Source organism: Tiliqua scincoides, chromosome 2 (genome assembly GCF_035046505.1).
Source record: "Tiliqua scincoides isolate rTilSci1 chromosome 2, rTilSci1.hap2, whole genome shotgun sequence".
Classification (NCBI taxonomy): domain Eukaryota; kingdom Metazoa; phylum Chordata; class Lepidosauria; order Squamata; family Scincidae; genus Tiliqua; species Tiliqua scincoides.
In genome coordinates this window covers 177,520,489-177,544,289 of record NC_089822.1, presented here as the reverse complement: position 1 = coordinate 177,544,289, position 23,801 = coordinate 177,520,489, and the positions used below count along the sequence as shown (strand labels likewise).

At 44.3% G+C, this 23,801-nt stretch overlaps 1 protein-coding gene across 3 annotated transcripts in view; it reads left to right on the top strand.

Annotated features, from left to right (window-relative positions):
• The window catches only part of ABLIM3 (actin binding LIM protein family member 3), a 170,843-nt gene that overhangs the window by 73,884 nt on the left and 73,158 nt on the right, over window positions 1–23,801 (top strand). For 2 of the 3 annotated variants that reach the window (XM_066613416.1, XM_066613415.1), the window contains exon 2: window positions 19,199–19,339. In XM_066613416.1, the coding sequence (XP_066469513.1) occupies window positions 19,199–19,339 (141 nt within the window). The remainder of the gene's footprint in view (window positions 1–19,198; window positions 19,340–23,801) is intronic. The other variant, XM_066613414.1, reaches the window with a different exon arrangement.

Sequence of the window (23,801 nt, the reverse complement as noted above, 5' to 3'; positions counted from 1 at the left end):
TGCCTGGGCAGGAGGCATTCGGCTGCTCTCGCAGGCTCTTCCCTGATGCCGCCTTTTGTTTTCCTTTTCCATGCAGAGGGAGTGCATGCCATGTGCTGGTGACAACTGTGTTTTATGACAGAGGAAGGCAGGTGGAAGCAGTAACTGTTCATGATCTAATTAGGGGATGCCGAAGGCTTAATAAGAAGCAGTGGCACAGAAGTGCAGGCTTTTTGCTATGAGCCACAGATGGCTTTGATGGACAAGGTGTGAGGACAAAGCTGACTTTGCTTAAGATTTGTGTCCACAAACCCATTTTCTTCCAACTGTTGTTTGCACCTCTATCCAGACCTGTAGCTTAAGTTGTTGGATCCTTAGATCTTCCTTTTCTCCCACTTTGGCCCATACAGCCAACTCAATTCCTTTTCATGCCCTCTTGCAAAATCTTCTTGTCATAGTTCAGAGCTCTTGCAAAGCAATTTTGCCAATTCTCCAGTCTTGACCTGGAGCCTCTTCTACTGTTGATGCTTTAAAACAGTGATTTTCAACCTATTTCATCTCATGGTATGCTGACAAGGCACTAAAATTTTCAGGGCACACCACCGGTTTTTTGACAATGACAAGGCACACTGTGCAGTCAGCAGGGGGTTCACATTCCCAGTAACCCTACCAATAAATTATCCTTCCCCAAACTTCAAACCTGTGAACCATTCACGGCATAGCCATGTGCTGCAGTACATTGGTTGAAAATCACTGCTTTAGAAGCTGAGTCCAGATACTATATTTTAACAGCTGTCTGCAACTTGGCAAAAAGAGAAAGTTGGGCACAATCAAAGCCGTATATTTAGAATAGCATTATTCTAACAGAAAACAGTACTTGGCGCCTAGTCCTCTTCAGGCATTTTTGACGACCAGCAACCATGTTAACTCTCCTGGGCAAAGAAAACACTCCTCTTTTCCTTAGAGCAGGGGTCTCTAAACTTTTCAGCCAAAGGGCTGCATCAAATCTCTGGCACAGTGTCGAGGGCCAGAAAAAAAATGAAATAAAAAATTTAAATAAATACATTAGAGATGAAACTTAGATGAATGAATAAATGAATGGGCTCAAATGCGCAGGATTTCTCCAAGCAACAATACAGCCCAAGAAATAAAGCACACACTTAAATGGACCCCCATTCCCCCACTCCACAAGCACAACTCTGGTTGTGTTTAGTCAACTGGGCCAGAGGCTCTCAGGGGATCAGAGACTGGCCACAGGCCGGATAGAGGCTTGCCGCGGGCCGCATCTGGCCCCAGGGCCGGGGTTTGGAGACCCCTGCCCTAGAGGCTGGAGATAAACAATAGCTTTAAATCAAAGTGTTTCGACACATGCATTGCTTTCCATGACATGCACATGCATTTCTTTTGTCCTTTTGTCAAAAAGAGTTTAAGCTTTAAAACAACCCCTGCCAAACATGCTGGTCAGAGAAGGTGGAGTGACTCGTCATATCAGGAGCAGCAATCCCTTTATCGAACCACTTTTGGTTTCCTGAAAGACACTTATCTTCTGTTTTTCCTGTTCAGTTTGGCTAGCGCTATTTTGCCATGCCAATAAAGTCTCTTTGATGAGGCAGAATTAAAAAGAGGACATTAAAAGAATGATTGTGGCAAATTGAAGCAGTGGTAATGACTGTGGTAAAATGAAGCATTGCCAAGTGCAGTTCTCATCCTCACACACAGGTCATCTCATCCTGGGGCACACAGGTCTGGCCTTAAGAGCTGCAGGGCCCAATGCAAAACATTTTTGTGGGGCCGTACCCTCACGGGCCCCCCTGCTCATCAGGATGAGCAGCAATGGTGAGGTACCAGGCAGTGGTATCACCGTCAACTGCTTTAGGGTGGGCACTGTCAATTTGACCCGGGGTGGTTGAGAAAGAGGGCTGTCTAGAGGCAATGCTCTACTTGCTGTGTTCTCATCACATTGCCTCAGCATGGACAATTCCATGCCAGAGTGTCAGCTACAGAGTGAGGTGCCAGCTGTGTTTATGGGCAATCCGCTCGCCATCCCAGTGTGGGGCCTCTCCAGGCGCTGGGCCCAGTTTGTCCAAATTAGTCAAATTGCCCTAAGGTCAGCCCTGGGAAAACATCTTGTGCATGTGTGTTTGTAGGCTTATGGCTTGTTTCTTTTTTTAACTTGGGTGGCTGGAGAGTTTCCTAGAAACTGAGAGCAGGGAAAGGGTGTCAGAAAGGTGTTCCTACTGCTGTTCCACTACTGGAGCCCTGACTCCTTCAGCCCCATTGGTCTGCCAGCATTAAGTTGAATTAGATGGCAGCTTTTCTCTGCTATCTGTGAATTAGCCCTTCCCAATATGCACACACTAGCCCTCAAGGCTAGATTCTCAGCTGGTTGTCTGCTATGTGCCAGCTGCTGATGCCCTTTTCAGCCTTTCCGTTCTTGGCAGCAGGCCACTGTGCGTGAGAAGGTCCACCTTTATCTGGTGCTTGCTCATACCCACACATTAGTGCAGACACATGGGCTGGAGGCTGCCTGCTCTGGAGACCATATGCTGTGTCTGACAAGTGGGAGTCTTCTGCAGTCAGAGAAGGCTTGTTGACGGATGAAGGGAAGAAGGCCTGGCATTCAGCATCTCTGTTCAACAGTCCATTATTTTCTTGTTCGCTTCTGCATCTCTTCAGTAGAGGAGAATTTAGTATTTGTGAGAGGTTGAATTTATCTTTGTATTACATAGGCAGGCTAACATCTATATAGTTAAACCTAGGGAAAAAACAGCATTCCGAATAAGCCCTGAACATTCTTTCCCTCATAAAATCCAAATCTGCCATCCCGTTCTCTTCAAATTTGGCATAGAGGAACTTGGTGGCAGTCTCCAGCATCCTACCAATTTTGGTGACTGCAGCCACCCAATTCTTAATGAATCCTTATCCAGAAACAGTTAGGCAGAGAAACAAGATAACAATCACACTTAGGGTGCAATCCTGGGTCACACTTGGGCTGGCGCAAGTCCCTTGGGCCAGTATGGGAGTGTTGCAAATGTGCTAGAAGGCATGTTTGCACCTCTTTGAGAGTCAGGGAGGCCTGCCTCCCTGTGCTGGAGCAAGCCCCAGGACCAGTGAGTTCATGTCAGTGGGAGGCCACTGACGTGGGTGTCTGGGGAGGGCGAGAGGTGGAACTGCGGCATTCCGGGGTTGTGGGAGGGTGGGTGGTGGGAAGACCCCAGGGCAGGCTGGACCGGGAGGGGGGTGGTGCCAGGATCCAGCACTTAGGCTAGATCCTAACCCCCCTCACTGGAGGTCTGGCCTAGTGCCACGTTACTTGGATCTGCGCAACTTCTTTAGGTGACGCAAATCTAAGTAGCCCTATTTTGGCCGCTTTCATGTTACCCGGGGTAAGGAGAATCGATTCCCCTTGCCCCATGTTGCGCTGCAGCCAGTCCCAATCCCATGCTGGGTATGGAGCAGGCCAGCTCACCTGCCTGTTCCAGCGTGGGTTAGTATTGGGCTGTCAAGCCAGCAAGGCAGAGGAGGAGGTGAGGTAAGCCCCATATTTCTGAGTGCACTTGTAGAGGACTGGGCATTGTGAGAGGCTCTGTGCCGAAAGTGAAACACTGTACTTACATGTCTGGGATTTACGAGTATTGCAGCTATGCAAGTAAAATGTTTCAGTAGTAACAGTGTTGGTTTTGATTTGGGTTCAGTGTATACAGAATTGTGTGCCATGGTCTGGTTCTGAGATTGTTAAGAAATAACAGGTTTAGGTTTGAAATACTTCTGAAGACAGAATGTCAGACTCGGAACATGGACCCAGGTTCAAAACCACATTCAACCATGAAGGTCACTATGCAGTCTCAGGTCAGTCTTTGACTAGCCTGCCTCATGGGTTGTTGTGATGCACTGTGTGTGCTGTCCTGAAATCCTTAGAAAAGAGATTCTCAGTTTCGTGGCGCACGTGGGCATTTGTGGAATGCTGAGAAGTTTGACAGGAACCAATGTAAAATGGCTGCCTGGCAGGGCTTGACCAGTTCCTAATAGATGTAACCAATTAATGTAGTTTTTTATTGAAGGCCAGCCTAATTAATTTAAGATTATATATTGGAGCCTGGATGTAAGGCTTGGATGTTGGAAGCAGGATGTTGGACCACATGGACCCTGGGCTTGATGTAATGGATTAATGGGATTAGCCCATTTGCTTCAATTATTTAGTTTTGACATTCTCTTGCAAAGGGTGTGTTAAGGAATAAGATGCACTCCTGTGCATGTTTCACAAGACATTACAGGTCTTTGAGTTCTTAAACAACATGTAAATAACTAGAATTACAGAGGTGAAAATTTCACACTTTTTATCCCCCGTGGGCCTCCCCAATTTTAACTGAGATGTGGTTAAAAATTGTCCCACAATCAAGGTTGTGCTCCAGGACCAAAGTGTCCATTAAATGTTTTTGACCAAAATATCCTTTATATCAAGAGAAAGAAAAAGTAGATTAAAGAATTAAGAAAGATTTTTGCTTTCAATTTATCCCACTTCCAAGATGAAATAAGTGGAGTCAATTAGGACTCCAATCCACTAGTTTTTCTAATCCACTAGCTTTTCGTATCCCATCAATTTGCTACAGTGTGTCTCTAATTTTTACAGCAGTCTGGGTAGCTAGTAGTTAGTCTCTGAACTGAATTGATTCATTGCTTGAATGAATTGCTTCTGCATCACAGACAGCCCTGTCCTATCCCCTGCTAGTTCACAGCGCACAGCATGGCCAATGTAGTGCACACTGTTTGCTATGATTTGGGGGACCAAACAGCCTGGGAGAAGTATCAAAATATTGTATACTTATCTCTCCATAGGATGCCTAGCTGTCATTCGGTTTCCTTAGGAGGCACGTCTGGACCAGAAAAGCAGATAGGATCTGGTATGCACGACTGCCACCAAGATCAACCCCAATCCCACCCCAAACGTCCCTTGGTTTCTCACCCAAACCTCCCTGAACCCCCTGAGCCATCCATGCCCAGCCCCTACCTTACCTGCTCTGGGTCTGCCTGGACAGGCCATTGGCAAACATGCAGAGTCTCTGGTCATTTGCACCAGCAGCTCCAGAGTGCCCAACAGCAGGTTGCCTTTTGCGCCACTGTAACTGGACTTAACAGCAGCGCATCACAAGATCCACTGCCATCAGGCATAAGATAGGATTGGGGCCTGAATCACTGGTTTTCTAACAAATATCTTCTTCCCTACTAATCAATTCACTTTCAAAAACAGAGTATAGAATATCCCCTATCCTGCAGGAGCACTGTATGAAATGCTTTTGGCATAGTTTTTGAGAATATATTCTGACAGGTTACAGAAAGTAGATTTGAGCATTTGCTGAGTGATCTATGAAGCAACTCCAATGGATGGGACTTTCCAAAGCTGCCTTATCTTGATTCTCTTCTTGTCATATTTTACTTTGCTCTTATCAGTTTTCTACTAGTCATATAAATTTAATGAGCTAAGCAGCAACACGTTTGCTTTTGTCTGCCAGAGCACATGGTACTGACTGCTGCTGCTACTGATTGCACTTCAGCTCTGACTGGATTTCCCTGTGCTTTTTGTCCATGCAACCAACATAAACTCTTACTTGTATTATGTACCAAGTATTAAGCTTGGTTTTTCAGTGTTGTCATTTGGATTTGTGTATGATTTTATTGGATAGTAAGATACATGCATTTTGTTAGACCCCTTGGGATCTATTGAGATGAAAGGTGGGATCTAAATGCAAAACAAAAATTCCAAATGGCTGAGGGTCCAATCCTATCCAATTTTCCAGTGCAACTGTGCTAATGGGGCATGCATTGCATCTTGTAGTGGGGCAGCAGTCACAGAGGGCTCCTTAAGGTATGGGAACATTTGTTCCCTTACCATGGGGCTGCATTGTAGTTGCACCCAGGCTGGAAAATTGGATAGGATTGGACCCTAAGAGAGCTAGTCTTTCCAAAGATGTTGGCTAAAAGCACTCGTAAGCCATGAGAGTTTCTTACATCTGCTGATATATTCGTAGATATTTATTTATTTATTTATAGAATTTATATCCCGCCTTTCTGTCCCAGTAAAGGGCACTCAAGGTGGCTATATTATATTATATTATCCTTTTTAAATGGAAGTTAAGCAATTTTCAGTCTACACACCACACCCAGAGCTGCTGCTGCTGCTACTTCTTGATGACATCCAGCTCCACCTTTCATTTTCACCAGCTCCTAGGCAGGCACCATTGCTAGTTAGTTGTGAAGGGCTAGATAGGTGTAAATAATACCATTCAAACCCCTTCACAGCTTAATCCAGAGAAAATGGAGTTGCTGTTGACTTGGGGATTGGTTTACAACCTGATCTGGGTGGGGATGCATTCTCCAAAATGGGTAAGTTTGCAGTTTGGGAGTGCTTCTGGATCCAGCCCTCCTTATAGCAATGATTTCTACCACAGTTGGTTGGGTCAACTGACCTGAGAAGTCAGACCTGGCCATGATTGTCCATGCTGTGGTAACTTTTAGATTAGATTATTGCAGTGCACTTTGTGTGGGGCTCTCTTTGAAGACAGTCTGGAACCTTCAGCTGGTGAAAATGCAGCTGCTTGAGTACTGACAGGGACAGCTCATGGGGAGCACATTGCCTTCTCAATTAAGTTTCTTTTGTCATCATAACAGCTCCTGCTGTAATTCTGTGGTTGCTTAGCTTTTGTTTGCTATGGTACTTGTTTTGGCTGTTCTTAATTTTATTTTATGCTTTTAATCATTTACAAAGAGAAAGGTGGGGTGAAAATATTATCAATAAATCTTTTTTAAAAAAACAACCTCCCCATGTGTTCAGATCATCATCTCTGCTCTGGGTGCCTGAGTTGTTAGAAGTACAATGGGCTTACACCAGAATCAGTAGTGAATCTAGCCCTCTGAAATGCTCTTCCTTTGGAAACCAGGCAGGTATCTACTCTACAGGCTTTTATAGGGTTAGTTAAAACCTGACTACTTGTTTAGGCAAGCAATCAGTATTAGGTAGCTCTTGAGCCAGTTTTGTGTCTGTTTGTTGTTTTGTTGCCACTTCTGATTAGTTTGTGTTCTGGGTCTGACTGCCTTGATTTTTTGGTGGTGCTTTTACATTTATGTTGAATTTGTTTTGCCTTATACTGCCCTCTGTCCTTTGGGATAAGGGCATCATAAAAAATTTTTTTTTAAAGAAAGTCAATACCTAGATCCTCAGGTGCAACTTGGCAAAGATGCATCCAAAATGCATACATTCAAATACCAGCAATAATTTTACCAAAAGATAACACTGTGCTGGAAAAAGAGTGTTTTGCATCTCTAGCCTCATCAGTCACTCTGAAGACTGTATATAAAGAAGGGGAATCTTCACAATCAACTTCCCACCTGTTCAGAGAGGCTTTGCAATCAGCATTCATTAGCTATCTCCAGCTCTGTAGCATTTCTAATGTACTTATCAGCAGGATGTTATTAAGGTGCTAGACATACGATCCAAAAGCGACATCCAGAGTGCCACTGATACTCTCTGTAAATCAGATCTAGATTTACAGGTGGTTTTACCTGAGGATGGAGCCTTTCTGATTTATTTATGGGAAAGTCTAAGGATCTGTAGGCAGAAGCTAGGAGATCCTACCAAAGAAGAAAATTAAAATAAGATGATTACAGTTTTGGCTCTTCGTACTATTGCTCGACCCCTGAGTGTCTTTCATTCTGGGACTTGCACATGATTGGCCATATGGCTAATAAGATCAAATGCTTTGCTGAGACAGAATGGAAAGAAGGGGTGTTGGGAAACTTAGAAGGGGACATCCCATTAAGATAAGCTGGTACTAGTAGAATAAAAAAGATAAAGGATACTGTGATGTAAACAGATTCCCCGATTTGAACATCCCTAGGTTCACTGCTTCTGAGAGACTCTTTGCTTTTCTCACCTTGCTGAATCCAAATCTATCATGAAGTTAGCAGGGGGAGAGTAACTGGCCCACCTCACCCCAGCACTGTCTGTTCTAGTGGCTGTCTGCTGGTATTCATTTGCATCTTTTTAGATTGTGAGCCCTTTTGGGACAGGAAGCGATTTAGTTATGTGATTTTTCTCTGTAAACCGCTTTGTGAACTTTTAGTTGAAAAGCGGTATATAAATACTGTTGATTGATTGATTGATTACCTAGGAAAACTGGATCTCTGGTTGTAATGTTTTATTGCGCATTTGATGTGGGCTGTCCTGTATCACTCAATTTATTTGGTTGTCTTTAAGTCCCCTTTATAGGATCAAAGTAATGGGACAAATGGTTGATGGTTATAATGACTTAATCCTGCCTAAAAGGCCCTGTAAAATACAATGCAGTATGCAATACAGGTAGCCGCCTAGGGAGCTACGTGGGGCGGCTGCAAGAAGTAGGGCCTTCTCAGTAGTGGCACCAATGCTATGGAACTCCCTTCCCCTTGACTTAAGAATGGCTCCCTCTCTTGAGACCTTTCGGCGAGGCCTGAAGACCCTTCTGTTGAAACAAGCCTTCTGAGTTCTTGGCCTTTTAACATCTTTTTAACATCTTTTAATATTTTTTACAGGCCTGATTCTTTTATGACTTGCTGCTGCTCTATGCTCTTTTTACCTATTTTTTACTCTGACTGCTGTTTTTTATGATGTGTTAATATGTTTTTATTTGTTTTTATATTATATTTTTAATATGTTGTAAGCCGCCTTGAGTCCCTTCGGGGAGAAAGGCGGGGTAAAAATAAAGTTATTATTATTATTATTAGACTCGAGATCAGTTATAGACAATATATGGACTTCAGATATTTAAAAAATATGACCATTAATAGGAAACAGGCTTAAATCATATGACCAAATAAAATGAATGCTGCTCAATAAAGAACAATCAAGTGTTAAATGCAAACCCTGCCCATTACTTTCCATTTTCTTTTGCTGCCTAGAAATATGTTAGATAAGTAAAAAAGGGGGGAGGGAATAGAGAAGCCCTTAGATAAACAGAGAGGTTTTTGATCATCAAATGTAGCTGGAATGCATCTAAACTACTGACTGTATTAATGATGTATTGGGGCTTCTTTTATTGCTTTGAGACTCAGGCTGCTAAACAAGGAATACTGACCTACTTAATTCCTCTGTTCCTAGGACAGTAGCAGCTAATTACAGCCTGGAAGCAGAGGTAACAGCCTATACCTACATTAATGGGAAACCTCCTATGGTGTGATAGGGAAAAGCCCTACAGACACCTCATTGTCACTTGTGGTGAAAACAACCTTCACAGCTTGTGTAATAGTTATCATAGTCCTTTCTCTGGAACTTCTTGGCAGATCTCCTTTGGCCTTTCTCCCCCTTTTTAGCATCATCTCTTCTATACGAGGTAGGCTAAATAATGTGCGCCATAGGCTAAGCAAGTGGATGATCGGCTGCCTGAGTGGATGCCAGAACTCTTGGGATGCAGAGATAAACAAATCTGACTGACTCCCATAGCTAAACTTGCATTGAGTCCATTGAGGCTGTGGCAGGAAACGCAATGCAGTTGTTAGCCATTCTCAGAAACAGCCCCAGCCTGAGCCCAAGAACCAGAAGCTTGACTCAGGGCAAATCCTGCTATTGCTGTTACTGTTGTATACATTTGCCCCACTTGGGGAGAAAAAATCACGTAGATGGCAGCATTCTGGTTACCAACTGCCTTTAAGCGTTCCTAAAAAGAATCTGTCTTTAGCTACCATGACTCTGAGCAAGGCAGCGGGGTACTTGGAGGGGACCACGGTGTAACGTAAATTATTTATTGAGAAAGTTGTTCATTGTAAATGCTTCTGAACTTAAAAATTACTGTTCTTATTCAAGTTGCACGTTATTCACACTAACAACTCATAGCCATTTTTGATTGACAAGAAAGACATAGAAGTTTTGGCTAGTTAGGAGGAAATCATGATTGTCCAGGTACGGTAAAACGTGGTTGCTCTCCACCAACAGTGGCTGCCTACAACTATTCCTCTCCCTCGTCATATGCTACACCCAACTTGAAATTCTACAGGAGCCTTTCCCACCAAGCCGTTTATTCCCTGGCACTGGCCAGTGCCATACTGTGTAGATTTTTTTCTGAGGGGATGATTTACAAACCAATTACTGCAGGAAATGTGTAGAGATTAACGTGATTAATCATTTGTTTGCTCCCATCGTCTCGTGAAAGGAGTGGGTGGAGCACTTATGCAGGTGAGTAGTCTGTGTGGGGAGGGAAAGGTTGCTTACCCATCCAACTATTTTGGAAGAGAGTCTGTGAAACACAATCTTTGTAGTGGTTTTTGTTTGTTGTCATGCTGCCAGCCCATTGTTAGTCTTGTGTACAAGCACCATGCTTATGGACTAAAATGCATTGCTGTGCTCCAGCATGCGCATTTATGCAACCATGCATACTGCAGATGCTCACCTCTTCTTATAACAGTGTTTCCCATTCCTTGAAGCATCACTGCCTCTGTTGTCCTTCTATCACACTGCAAGCTAACAGTCGTCACTCATACCAATGCTGTGTTGCTACTGGCACTCAAAGATTGTTTTACATTCCTATCGCTTCATTCACTTGTGCTTCCTCAAAGCACTTTACAAAAATTAATTACAGGTAGTTAATTAGACCCAGCTGTTTTGTATCCCTCTGAGAGTGGATAATTCAAAGACACTAACACATCACCCAGGACAGAATTATAATTCTAAGTGCTTGCAGAGGTGGGCTTATGATGGGGTGTTCTTATAGTTTCCAATTTGATCCACTCTGGCACATAGAAGAGGTAATTCATTAGAGTGCTATGTGTGAGGGTGGTCAGGACAAAAGAAAGGAGGCAATGGTTGGAAACCAAGAGTACTAATAGAAAGGTGGCCTTCCTGTTGTTGGCAACCTTCAGTCTTGAAAGACTCTGGTATCGCGCTCTGAAAGGTGGTTCTGGAACAGCATCTAGTGTGACTGAAAAGGCCAATTCTGGAGTGACAATCCCTTCCACACTGGGAGCAAGTGCAGTCTGTCCCTGGTCTGTCTCCCTGGCTATGGGCCTTCCTTCTTTGCCTCTTAGCCTCAGACTGTTGGCCAAGTGTCTCTTCAAACTTGGAAAGGCCATGCTGCACAGCCTGCCTCCAAGCTGGCCGCTCAGAGGCCAGGGTTTCCCACTTGTTGAGGTCCACTCCTAAGGCCTTCAGATCCCTCTTGCAGATGTTCTTGTATCGCAACTGTGGTCTACCTGTAGGGCACTTTCCTTGCACAAGTTCTCCATATAGGAGATCCTTTGGGATCTGGCCATCATCCATTCTCATGACATGACCGAGCCAACGCAGGCGTCTCTGTTTCAGCAGTGCATACATGCTAGGGATTCGCATGTGGAAAGGTGGCCTTAATAACATATGATGGTTTCCTTCTTTTCCCTGTACTTCACAGTCTCCATCTGCTACACATTGTCTTCTGGAGGGCTTGGCATACTTTATCTTACACCAACATGTTTGAATTGCATCCAGTTCAGGATATGTGGTCATATGCTAGATGATGCAATTCCCATCGAACCATTTGATATATGATGTCTCATTTAAGGCTGTTTAGGGCCTATTCCGATTTCTCTTTTCAACTTATTTGTGTACTGTGTGTCTCAGACATTTACACTAGTTGGTTCATTGATTAAGGCAGCCATAGTCTGCTTTCATCACAACTATAAACATGTTTATATATCTCCATTTATAAAAAACACTTCTGTCCTACTTCCATGGTGGTTTGTAAATGCTTCATTGCAAGCATTTAGGAGACATTCATGTGCTGCATTTGTATTAGACATAGCCATCTAAGTCTGCCATCATTCTTCTTGGTCAGTAAATATGAAAAATGTGAAATGCTTTCTCCATTTCAGAGCTCTGATCTTTAGCCTCCAGCACTCTGGATACTATTCCATATGCAATACTGTGATTCTTTACCAAATGGTGTACAGATCCCCACATTACAATTACTGCAGGAAATGCTGCAGTTAATTACAGCTGTGTTAATTATGACAAAATTACGCACACAGTGTGGACATCACAAATTCATGTGCACATGTCTTTAAACACCCATGGTCATGTCTCAGAAACCTAACACCAGGGCCAGGGTTGCCAGCAGTGCATATGTGGGTCTTTATTTGAAGATATATGTTTGTGTGATTCCATACATTATGTGTTGTACTGCAGGAAACTGGTTGTACTGGTATTAACACCAGTGTTTCCAGCAGCAAGTCATTATATGTCAAACTCATAGATTTTGACTCAGAGTAGTGTTAACTTTCTACATACTACTCATCTTTAAAAATATAACAAACCATTTTGCCTAATGAATATTGCTAGTAAATCTAACAGTGCACAGTGGGTTACAGCAGAGACTCCTGCATTCTCAGGATAGAAAACCTCAAGCCAATGTAACACCTGAGCAAGGGTAAAACCCCTTACAGTACAGTACCTGTAAGATGTGTTTTCTTGTTCTGCTTATAAAATATCTATGATAAGCAGTTGCCATGTACAAAAAAATACGATGTAGTGCCACAAGGCTTAGCTTAATATTTTTGTGCATGTAGCAATAATCCCTTGCAGCATTCAAATGGTTTTTCCTTCTTCAAGTTGTCCCAAATGTCCAATAGTTGTAGACTGCTTTTCCACAAATTACAGTTGCCTCTAAGATGGAACACAGCATATCTATTTACCAAGGAGATAAGACCACATAATGCAGAAGGGCTCACTAGAAAGTGTTTGTTCAAGTACGCAGAAATAACATGATAGTACCAAATTTTCCAGGCTTGGAGTCTCCAGGAATCAGCATCAATCTCCAGATAACTTCTGAAACAATCCTGGTGATTTAACCTGGTTTAATGACATTGGATCATGTTGGGAAAAAAATCTCCAGGAATAGCTCTGTCCAGAGTTGCAACCCATTATGACAGGTAAAATGGAAATGTCATCTCTGATGACCAAATGACACAAGAGCTTAAGTTTTAGCTCGTCTCCTCCAGGAACCTTGACCCATTTCACCTTCTTCTGCTGTTTAGGGTCAGATATATGACTCAACATGTGTGTACCATCTGCAACATGTATAATCTCTGCACGCATTATACAGTGCCTTTCCTTGACTCTTGGAAACAGGCAAGCCAGAAAGTCAGACAGTGCTCTGAGGCAGCAGTGTGGAATGTGTCATCCTTCATTGTTGTGGCTACACTATGGTAAAAACAACATTTAATTCCAACACATTCAGTGCATAGCCAAGTTTCACACAGGGATCTTACAGCATTAAAAATGCTGTTGTTCGCTTAAGATTTCCCCCTAGCTAGTGCTTAGTTCTCTCTCCTTGGCATGTGAGAACTGAAAATCCATAATCCATGTTGTAAGCCAGTTTGAAGGCTGGGTGAAAACTGTATATGTTTTATTACATTTCATCCAAAACAGCTCCATCATGGCAAGCAATCCCTATCATGGCAGTAAAATCTAAAACTAGTAACCATGTAGATGACTGGTTCCCAACCTGTGGTCTTGTGGACCAGACCGCCTGCAGCCTCATGTGGTCCATGACAATTCCGATTTTTGCCTCAGTGGTCTGCAAGCTTCTAAAGCTTGGGAAACATTGATGTAGATTCATCATGTTGCATTTCTCTTCAACATTCCTTTTAGCCACTGACAAGGCCCTTTAAGGTCAGAAGGTAATGGCAGCAACCCATTCTATGTGTTCTAGATTTCACAGGCTGGAATGGGGATCGCTTGCCACAGGAAAGATTGAGTGTGGGGTCTCCACAGCAAGACTAAGGTGTACTTTGGCCTATGTCTTTAAAGGGAGTTCACAGTTGTTGTTTTTTTTCTTAGAGATATGATATGCCTGCAAGTAAACTGGAGTACCTACAACTGATACACTCCTGAGTTGGCTTATTGTTCTTCTTCCTGTGCATAGTAGGTAATGATAATAAAGATGAATTAACAAGGGGCTTGAAGATGTATCAGGGGCTAATCTATCCCAGTTATGAGTCCTTGAAATTACATCCAGGAGAATACAATCCCTCAAAGACCGTGCATCATTGCAGAAAGTACACTAATGCATTAATGACGATGAGGTGAACTTGACTTTGATTTCTTGCCAACTAAGCAAGTTGCCTTAGGCAGGAGTGGACCAGTGTGAGATTAAGGCATTCCATTCAGTTTTCCCTGCCCCCTTCCTTTTCCAGTGATTGCTGCCTATAAGTTTCTAATGCTACTTACATTATTAGTGGATTATTTTGGTATAATGAGCTTTGCCCTGATCAGCTGTCCCTCTGTGAACGGGTAATGCCGTGTGTAATGGTTCCCATGCAGGGGCAGGAAAGGATCGTAATCTTCTGGAAAACAATTGGAGACAGGAAAGCAAGGCAAGTGTGTGTATATATAAGGAAAAATTCCATTAGGAGCCTTGGGGTTGATCCTGAACTTGGATAGGCTATTTAATTCTAAGCAGAGATTTATTTTACCTCCTCAATCCTTCTTGCACTCTCTCTCTCTCTCTCTCTCTCTCTCGCACACACACCATATCTCACCATGCTCATTCTCCCATACTATCTGATACTGAACTCACAGGCTTGGTGACAGGATTCTATGGTCACCAAGAAGTTTCTCCTCGAGACCAGAAGCCCATGATAATTGATGGATCAATCATCCAACACATATTTCTTATGGTATAAATGTTTGTTTAACTGTTGATTGATTCCTTTACTCGTGATCTTACTTACAGAAGGCTCTGAAGCAGCCTGGTTCATTCTGAACATTTGGCAGATGCTTAGTTCTTAGTGCTGCTGTACTTAGTAAGCACTGCAAAAGAGTTTTATCACAGGGGAAAGCACTGGAAAAGAAGTTTATTATTGCCATTCTGTTGAAGTCCCCTCCAAAATGCAGCAACAAGATCACAATTTAGTACAGTGTATAGTTCTGCTTATAATATTATTATTTATGCAGGACTATGGCCATGCTACTTTACAGAGTAATTATAGACAAAATGATAAATCTCTACTCCAAGGAGCCTACAGTTGAAATATCAACAGTGTGGAAAGCAAAGAGGGAGGGAAGGAGAGAAAAGGGGGTGAATGCAAACAAGCGTAATTGCCTGTAATTTGACTTAGATGATACCTGTCCAGCTAGCCTGGACTTTCTCATGATTAGGAGTGCACCATGAACACAAATGTCTTATCACCTGGTTTACATCATGGTTGGGTTGTCTGAGCTGCCATCCACTCATGATTTAAAGAATACCCGTAGTTATTTGTGTTGCAGGTGGAGAGTCAGTTTGAATGAGCCCCACCACCGCCATGCAATTAAGCAAGTTGGAACCAGTCTTGAGAAGGGGATGGGACTTGCACACTCTTGCCATGCCTCTGTCTTGCAGCACAATTCTAACTTGCACTGGAACAGGCAGGCCAGCAGGCCTGCGCTGTATCCAGCGCAAGTTTGGGCCAACTGTGGCTCAACCAGGGGCAAGGGGAAACTTTCCCCTTACCCTGGGGAGAGCCACAGCAGCCCCAATGGGTCTGCTCAGATCTGTGCCACCTAACGAGGTGGCACAGATCCAAGCAGAACAGAGCAGCCAGGAGCTGCTCTGCGCTGCCCGGGAACGGGTGCTAGGATCTGGCATCACTGCTGGGTCCTGGCCCCGCCTACTGCTCCCTACCAGCCCACCAAGAGCCTGCCCTGCTGCCTGCCCTCTCCCTGCCCCAAAATGCCTCCTTCCCACCCTTTGCCAGCCCCCTCCCCAGACCCCTGAGCCGGCCGAGCGTGGCTGGTGTGGATCTACTGCTGCTTCGGAGGCTGGATTTGGCCTCCGTGGACTGGTGTACCTCTGTGCGCCAGCATGGTTTACCTCCACAGAGGCACAAATGTGCTTTATGGCATGTTTGCGACCCTCCTGGGCTGGCACAAGAGACTTGTGTGAGCCCAGGGTGCAGTTAGATTTGTGCCCTAGGGGCACAATCCTAACCCTTTATGTCAATGCCTCCCACCGCTGGCATAGCGGTGCCAATGGGACATGTACCGCATCCTGCAGCTGGGTGTCACTCACAGAGGCCTCCTCAAAGTAAGGGAATGTTTGTTCCCTTACCTCAGAGCTGCATTATCCTTTTGTCAGTGCTGGAAAGCATTGACATATAGGGTTAGGATTGCTCCCTAAATTGCATGGAACTAGGGTAGCCAGACAAGTGTCATCTCAATGACCCTTTTGTTTTGGCTGAAGTTGAGAACTAATTGACTAGTACTATGGAGGTCTTGCACTGCCAGAACTAGCATTCTGGCAGCACAAGGCCCTTTACAGCTGTCGCAAACAGCGATATGCCATCCAGGGTGGCCAGACCACTGCCACATGCTTGCAGGCCACCAGTGACCCCCCGTGCCATTAAGTCAGCATGAGGGGAGGTAGGGAAGGGGAAGGAATGGGGTGGAGATGGTGGAATGAGGCTAGGAAGGGTGCAGTATTGGTGGCAATGTCACTGCCAATATACTACCCCCCTTCCCAGCCTTGATCACCCAATCTGGGTCCAGTTGGAATTGCACCAGTAGGTCCGAGTAAACTCACCAGGATAGCTAGGGCTTATCCTGGGGTAAGGGAACAAATGCTCCCTTACCTGGAGGAGACTTCCAGGACTGCCCCCCTCCATGATGCAGCACACACTCTAATGGCACAACTGCTTCGGCAGAAGGGGATTTATGTAGGATTGGGCTGTAAGGGGCTGGGCAAAAGGTTCCCTGGGAAAAGCATGTTTTGAGGAGGTATTAAGTATTGGGGGAGGGGGTAGCACCATGGAAATAACCTATAAGGAAGTTTCAGGTATGTGTTCTGGGCAAAGGGGAACAACAAAGAGAATGGACAGAATCATATAAAAGAGCAAGAAACCTTGGAATGCTGTGGTTGATGTAGTTGAAGGAGCAGAGTTACAGGTAGAGTCATATGAGGTGGTAAAGGCATTAGAGTAGGGTGAGGGGGAAGTCCATAGAGAGCCTTACACTGCAATCAAGGGCAAGGAGTTTATGATGCATGCAGAAGTGGATGGTAAACTACTGGGGGGGAAATCAGAGAAGGTGCCTTCCATAGTCTGAAAAAGAGAAGGAAAGTTTTTTCCCCCTCCAGTAAATCACTTTCTAAGCTTCATGGTCTGTATCATCTTTCATCTTTAAAATGCTTTCTTAAACTACCTCTTCTGTAAAGTTCTTCTCTAAATGCTAGCCCCCATCCACTGTGCTCAGCTAAGCATTCTCGTAACTGCATTTGCTCACTGTCATGTGGTTTCATGTTTCATGCATCCCTGAGTTGTACAGAGTTCCAGAGCATCTTTACAGAATCCATTTCCTTTAAAGGAGAGGTGGAGTGTGGGACACTTCCAGCCTTGGGAAAAAGCAGTGGCTGACATTCAGCTGAGAGGAGGAAGGCCAGGACAGGGCCAGCCATTAAAGCTGGCCCTCAAGTTAGAGGGAGGTAAAAAGGGAGGGGTGGAAAGAAGGTTGAAATGAAGGATAAAAGACCAGGTTGGAAGGTTCTTTGGGAGGGAGGAAGATGAACTGAAGGTGCTAATGGAAGCTGAAGACAGGAGGATTGGAGTTCAAAGATATTCAGAGTTCAAATAAGTCGAATTACTGATGATTAATAACAATTCACAGTCACGCACACTTTGTTTCTTGAATGGTTGTTTTTAATAGTTGTATATTGCCTTTCTCTAGCACTTCAGTGGATATCCCCACAGTGTTTTTTAAATCTATGAAAACCTTATTTGCCCACAGGAAGGGAATCCACTTGAAAGCAAGGTTATCTTTTCTTCCATGACATGGGGAATAGGTAGCTGTGCAACTGGTACTATATACTCACTAACAAGTGCACAATGCTAAAAAAATGGGGAGAGGGTTTTTTTTTTTGCATTTGGCGTCTTGATAGTCCTTGGTGGTCTACAGAATAGAAAGTTTTGCTGAGCAAGCAAAACGTCATCAAGGAAAGAGAAAAGGATGTAGGGAAAAATCTTTCGTTTGCAAAGCGCTTGGAGGATTCTAAAGGGTTAGAGACGCCCTTCTCAAGGGACTCTCTACAATCTACTGCTTCCTTTGAAAGGACTCTGGTGCACATCAGATGTTTCCCTGGAGAACTCTCCGAGTCTAGTCAAACTGATCTTAACAAATCTGACCTTCACTTTTGATGTGGAGATTCTCCTGAGAGCTCAGGAGCTCTTTGGAAAGGCAACCCTCACCAACGGTGCAAAGAGTACAGTATATGTTTGTTTGTTTTTATCAAGGATCAGGCTGGTGGCGTCTGAAGTAGCAAACAGATAAATGCCACTGGATTTTTTTTTCAATTCCTGCAAAGATGAATGTGGGACAGGGGTGATGGGTAGCTAAGAAGAAAACTCTTGCCACAGTTTCTTTTCTGACTTTTCCAGTTTAGAACGAATGAAGTTGCAGAACTGAGGCCCTTATGCTGCACCCATATGCCATGTCTCTGTGGTCTAAAGGCTAGAGGTCAAGAAGATAAGCATTGTCATATGGGACTGTCTTACGCTGAGTGTAGCTGTGTGGTCTGTCTAGCCCACTGTTGTTCGCTCTTACTGAAAGTAACTCTCTTATCGGCAGTGGCATTTCTCAGCAATTTCAGATCTCTTTTTACTGGAGGTACCAGGAATTGAAACTGAGCAGAGATCTTCTACATGCCCCATAGGTCGCATACAGAGAAAAGCATAACAATGTAAGGATATGTAAGGACCTGCCTTTTATTGAGCCAGATAACCATTGGTCAGTCTTGCTCCATATTATCTACTCAAGATGGGCGGTGGCTCTTCAGGGTCTCTGGCTGGGATTTCTCATAGCTGCTGAAAATACATTAATTTCTGCCCAATGTTGCATATATGCAACAGGGATCAAATGTGTACACCTTTGTGTACACCAAAAATGGGTTAAGCAGACATACCATGAAGGCCTTCTGTGTGTAAAGCATGTGCTCTGCCCCTGACCTGCAGTTCCAACACCTTCCTAAAAGCTCTTTACATTTCCTTTGTCTTTTCCAAGACAGACTGTAGCCAGAACATGAGTCAAACGCTTAGCAGTTTGTCCACCATTCTTTGTGCTCGACTGGGGACACTTTAGCTTTCTAAAGTCTCCACTAAGAAGGAACATTGCTAATGGAGTTCACCATGCTAGTTCTGATGGGTATTGGCTCCATCCCCCATGATGCTAACAAGTTGTACCTTTCCTTTTCACCAGCAGTTCCTTTTCAACAAAATTCATACAACTCTGGGGGCCGTCCTACCATAATCCAGTGCTATCGTTGTGGAGATACCTGTAAAGGGGAAGTAGTACGTGTCCAGAGCAATCACTTCCACATCAGATGTTTCACCTGCCAAGGTAAGTAATTTTGGGGGGATCTTCATCTACCTTGCTCAGAAAGGACCTAAAGATTAGAGTCAGTTATTCTTTCCACTCCTCAAGGCTATCCTCTGCTTTGTCCCAAAGGCAAAGGGCTTTAACCTCTTGGAGGCATGCAAGACCTATGCAATGGGTTCTCAGTTAGAACAGCTGAAGGCAACTTACCCATCCATCTGATCTTCCACTGCAATGAGCAGCCTTGGGGAAATTGTGTGTGTTCTAGAACACGGGCCCTAATCCTAAACAACTTTCCTGCAGTAACATAGCCATACCAATGAGGCATGTGCTGCATCCTGCAGTTGGGTGGAGGACACGGAGGCCTTCTCAAGGTAAGGGAATGTTTGTTCTCTTACCTCGGAGCTGCATTGCCCTTACCTAGGTACTGGAAAGTTGGTTAGGGTTGCGCCCACAGTCTCTATTCCCAGTGGGCAATAGTGAGACATGATGCTGCCCTGGGTGGACTGTGCATGTACTATCAAATAGAACCCAGAATCCTCTGTAACTGACTCCATGGAATCACTCAGAGGCTTCTTGGCAGGTGTCAGTGCCAAAAGCATCCCTTGATGGTAGAAAGTTTGAAAACCACTGAGCTATACTATTACATGTTAGCTATCAATGCTGCCAATACTAAATGGCATTGTATGCCAACTAGCAAATATTGCAATATATCAACTCTCAGATATCCACTACTGAAACCAAATACAGTTGAGTACCAATTACAGATATATAATTTTTGGAGAATATTCAAGCACCCAGGGAGCATCTGGAGAGCATTCTTCATTAAAAATTGCACAGGAGAATTCTGGAGAAAATATTTGAGAGCAAGCTTTCTGATGTTAGGAATCCTATGCAGAACTACTTATCAAGTCCTACTGGGGCCTACATTGAGGTAAATGTCCAGGAGGAATGTTAGGGAGACTTAGAGGGAATCTACTTGAAAGTAACTCCCTCTTTATCCCATGGGGCTTTCTCCCAAGTAGGCATGTGTAGGAGGGAAGTCTTACGAAGAATGATAAACAGGGTTACTTGATAATAATAATTCCCTCTGTGTCCAATGGGGCTGCCTAGAAAGGACATGTGTGTAGGTTGACCCTCTTACAAAGCACTACTATATACTATAATAGTGCTTTGTAAGAGTCTACTCACTATGGAGGCCAACCTGACAAAGCTCACAATGAGCAACTGTGGACATACAATACAAGGGAGGCACTGGCCCCTTAATTTGGGTCTACTGTTGCAGTTCTGTTGGGGACATTTATTTATTTATTTATTTATTTATTTATTCAAAAGATATATTTCACACCTTTTCAGCACTTAGTTCTTCAAGGTGGCTTGCTGACACTTTGTTTTGAAATAGAGTGGTTTTCAATCTCTGTGGACTCAGGTTTCTACATGTAGTAAACAGACGGACCCATTTGCCCTATGCCTGGTGTCCTCACAGGGGGACCTTGCCACTGGTTGTTTTGGCGTGGCCCTCCAGACCCATGCACCGTTGATACCATCTTGGCAATAGCAGCAGGGCAAAGGCCAAGCCCTCCTAAGAGACACCTGCTCTAAACCTGTGTGGGGGAGGAACAGATAACAGTCCAAATTAGAAAGCCAGGGCAGCTCCTACAACCCAGTTCCTAGTACAGGTAGCTGGTTTGATGCTTCTTTTAAGAATGCACTCAGGGAGACAATTTGCTGGAATTGCCAACTCCCTTGGTAGTTCTGGCTGTCTCGGCCTCAGTGGTGGCAGAGAGGCAAAGAGAAAGTGGAAGCAGCGCAGATACTAAACTCCTGGCTGGGGATGGGATGGAATATGGATTGTGCCTGCCCTTCCCCCCCCCCAGTTCTTGCCTGGTATGTCATAATGGCTAAGAGACTGAAATGCGGATTAGAACTTCCCCAGTTCAAATCTGACCTCAGTCAGGCACTCATTAGGCATTCCTTCTCAATTCCATCATCTGCAATATGGGTGGGAATAATAATATTCACCTTACAATAATAGAGAGCAACTCTTTTAAGGGAAATAACTAGATAATAAATGTAAATAAAGCATTTTTCACACTCCAAAAATGCTATAAGAATGCTGATGTTTATTGATAGTATCTGCCATAGGGCCCAATCCTTTCCAACTTTCCAGTACTAGTGCAGCTGTGCCAACAGGGTGTGCACTGCATCCTATGATGGGGGAGCACAGAAACCTCCTCAAGGTAAGGAATGTTTGTCCCCTTACCTTGGGGCTGCATTGTGGCTGCATTGGTGCTTGGAAGTTGGTTAGGATTGGGCCCATAGAGAGATGATTTGAGAGGTCATAATCCATGACGTGCGCAGGGCTAGTTGTGTCAGTACAAGTGGCAAAGTTTCTTGCTATGAAGCACATGCATGGGGACACGTGCACAATTTAAGATGGCTTAGCGATCATTCCTCCTCCCCAGGAGCTCTTCAGAACTGCAGTTTTGTGAAATGATCTCAAGCAAGTTATCAGCATCTTCATGAAATTAAAATTCACAGGAACTTTGAGGGGCAGCCATGGTGGCTAAATGAGTGTATGTAGATGCATACATTATTATGCAAGGGCACAATATCAACCATTAATGGTGGTCATGTGCAGGGATGCTCTATTTAGGTGGCAAGCCCCTGTACTCTGATGTCAGGCACAGGCACTGTGAAGTGCTGGACATAGTGAGAATTACTCGCTCACTGCTTCGTTAAAGACAGAGGGAGAGGAAAATAACAGGGCATAGTACCAAGCTTTGGTAATTCATAGTGTACAATTTATAGATCTGGTTACTGCCCCTTCATAAGAGCAGCTGTTTCAATAAATGTATTAAGAAGCCCTTTCGCATCTGTTCCGGCCATTAGCTTTTATAGCATCTCAGTTTGCTCCTCCCCGTTCACCCTTCTATCAGTAGGGCCAGGATGAGCTAAGTAATTCACGACAATCAATTCTCAGTGAAACACAAGTGCTCTCCAAGCCTGCTGAAGAGTGGATGCAGCAGTTGGGAGGCAACAGGAGCGGCTGGAAGGCTTAGAAGGCAAAGGATGCTGGGACATGCTTCTCAAGTTTGCAACTTCTTATGTATGATGAGAGTGACCAGGTTGCATGGGGTTTCCAGGGATCAAAGGCTGGTAGGCGGGTAATGGTGGTAGTTTATGGTGGTAGAGAGCCAGGCTTTACCTTTAATGCTGCAACGCCCTTCCCACTTTCTCTCTTCCCATGCCTGGTATGAATGAAACGGTCAGTAGAGGAATGTGAGCAGATGACTTGGGGAAGAAAAAGCAGGAAGCACTTTGGAAGTGCTAAAGGTCACGTTTAGTTCTCTGAGTTGCAACCCAGCAGGCTTCAGGAGATACTACTCTGGAAGGAACATGCACATACTTCTGCATTCTTCTGTACAGAAAGGATGTAGCAGGCCCATATGCTCTCTCATTCACCCACCAGACTCTGCCTGACAAGCTGGACTCCAGAGCTCCACAGGGAAACCCGTATCTCCAGCCCCCTGGGGTTTTGTGTAGACTCTTTGGGCAGACAAAGAGCTCAAACTGACTCCAGCTTGTAAAGGAATGCAGAACCACCAGGGGAGAACTTGGCAGTATTTCCATCTGTTTCCAAAGTACAAGGAAATCCTTGTTCCCTACCTGTCTCCCAGAGCTCTCCTCCCCATCCAACTCCAGTTTCTTTGTGTTCTGCCCTGAATCTGTTTACGTAGCCAATTTGATGTCAGCCCCTCTTTCTTGCCAGCAGGGCAAACTATACAGATATGCAGCACAATCCCGATGGATGTTTACTTGGAAGTAATTCCCATTGAGTTCAATGGAGCTTAATCTTATAGAAGTATATGTAGGATTGCTGCCTTAGGTGCACACCTAAGCCCATTAAATAGCAGTGCACCTAACTGTATACGTTCAGGTTCTTTCTTATACCTCTCACGTCTTCTCCACAAACTGCTGAAGTAACAGAGTTTGGTAGTGGTTATCCAGAACCAAAGGAACTTGCACAGCTTGGACCAAAAGGTTCTGTCGTTTGCCTAAGAGAGTTTCTTCCTTCAAAGCTATACTCAAATTATGGGAGGGTCTGAGAGGGTCCAGCCTCCTTAGCATTTGTGATGGCTTCTTTAGCTACTGTTTTTAGAAGACTGCTGTTTCTAGAAGGGGCCATGATTTGACCAAGATTTGGGGAGTCAGTTGAAGGTGGGACTTCATTAAAGTCCCCTCCATTTCCCTCACAATCTGAGCACAGCTGGCGCTGCTGATTCTGCCCCCCTCCCAGGCCCAATCTGCCCCATCTCCTCTGGTGGGCTTCCTGATGACTGCCAGCACTCAGGGAAGGCTCTGTCCTACTTGCCAGCGCACCAGCTGCTTGTGCTGCCATAAAATGCTTTACACTTGCTTTGTGGCAACCCATGACAGCAGAATGCACAGTTTGCCAGCACACTTTTTATATAGGATTGGGCTG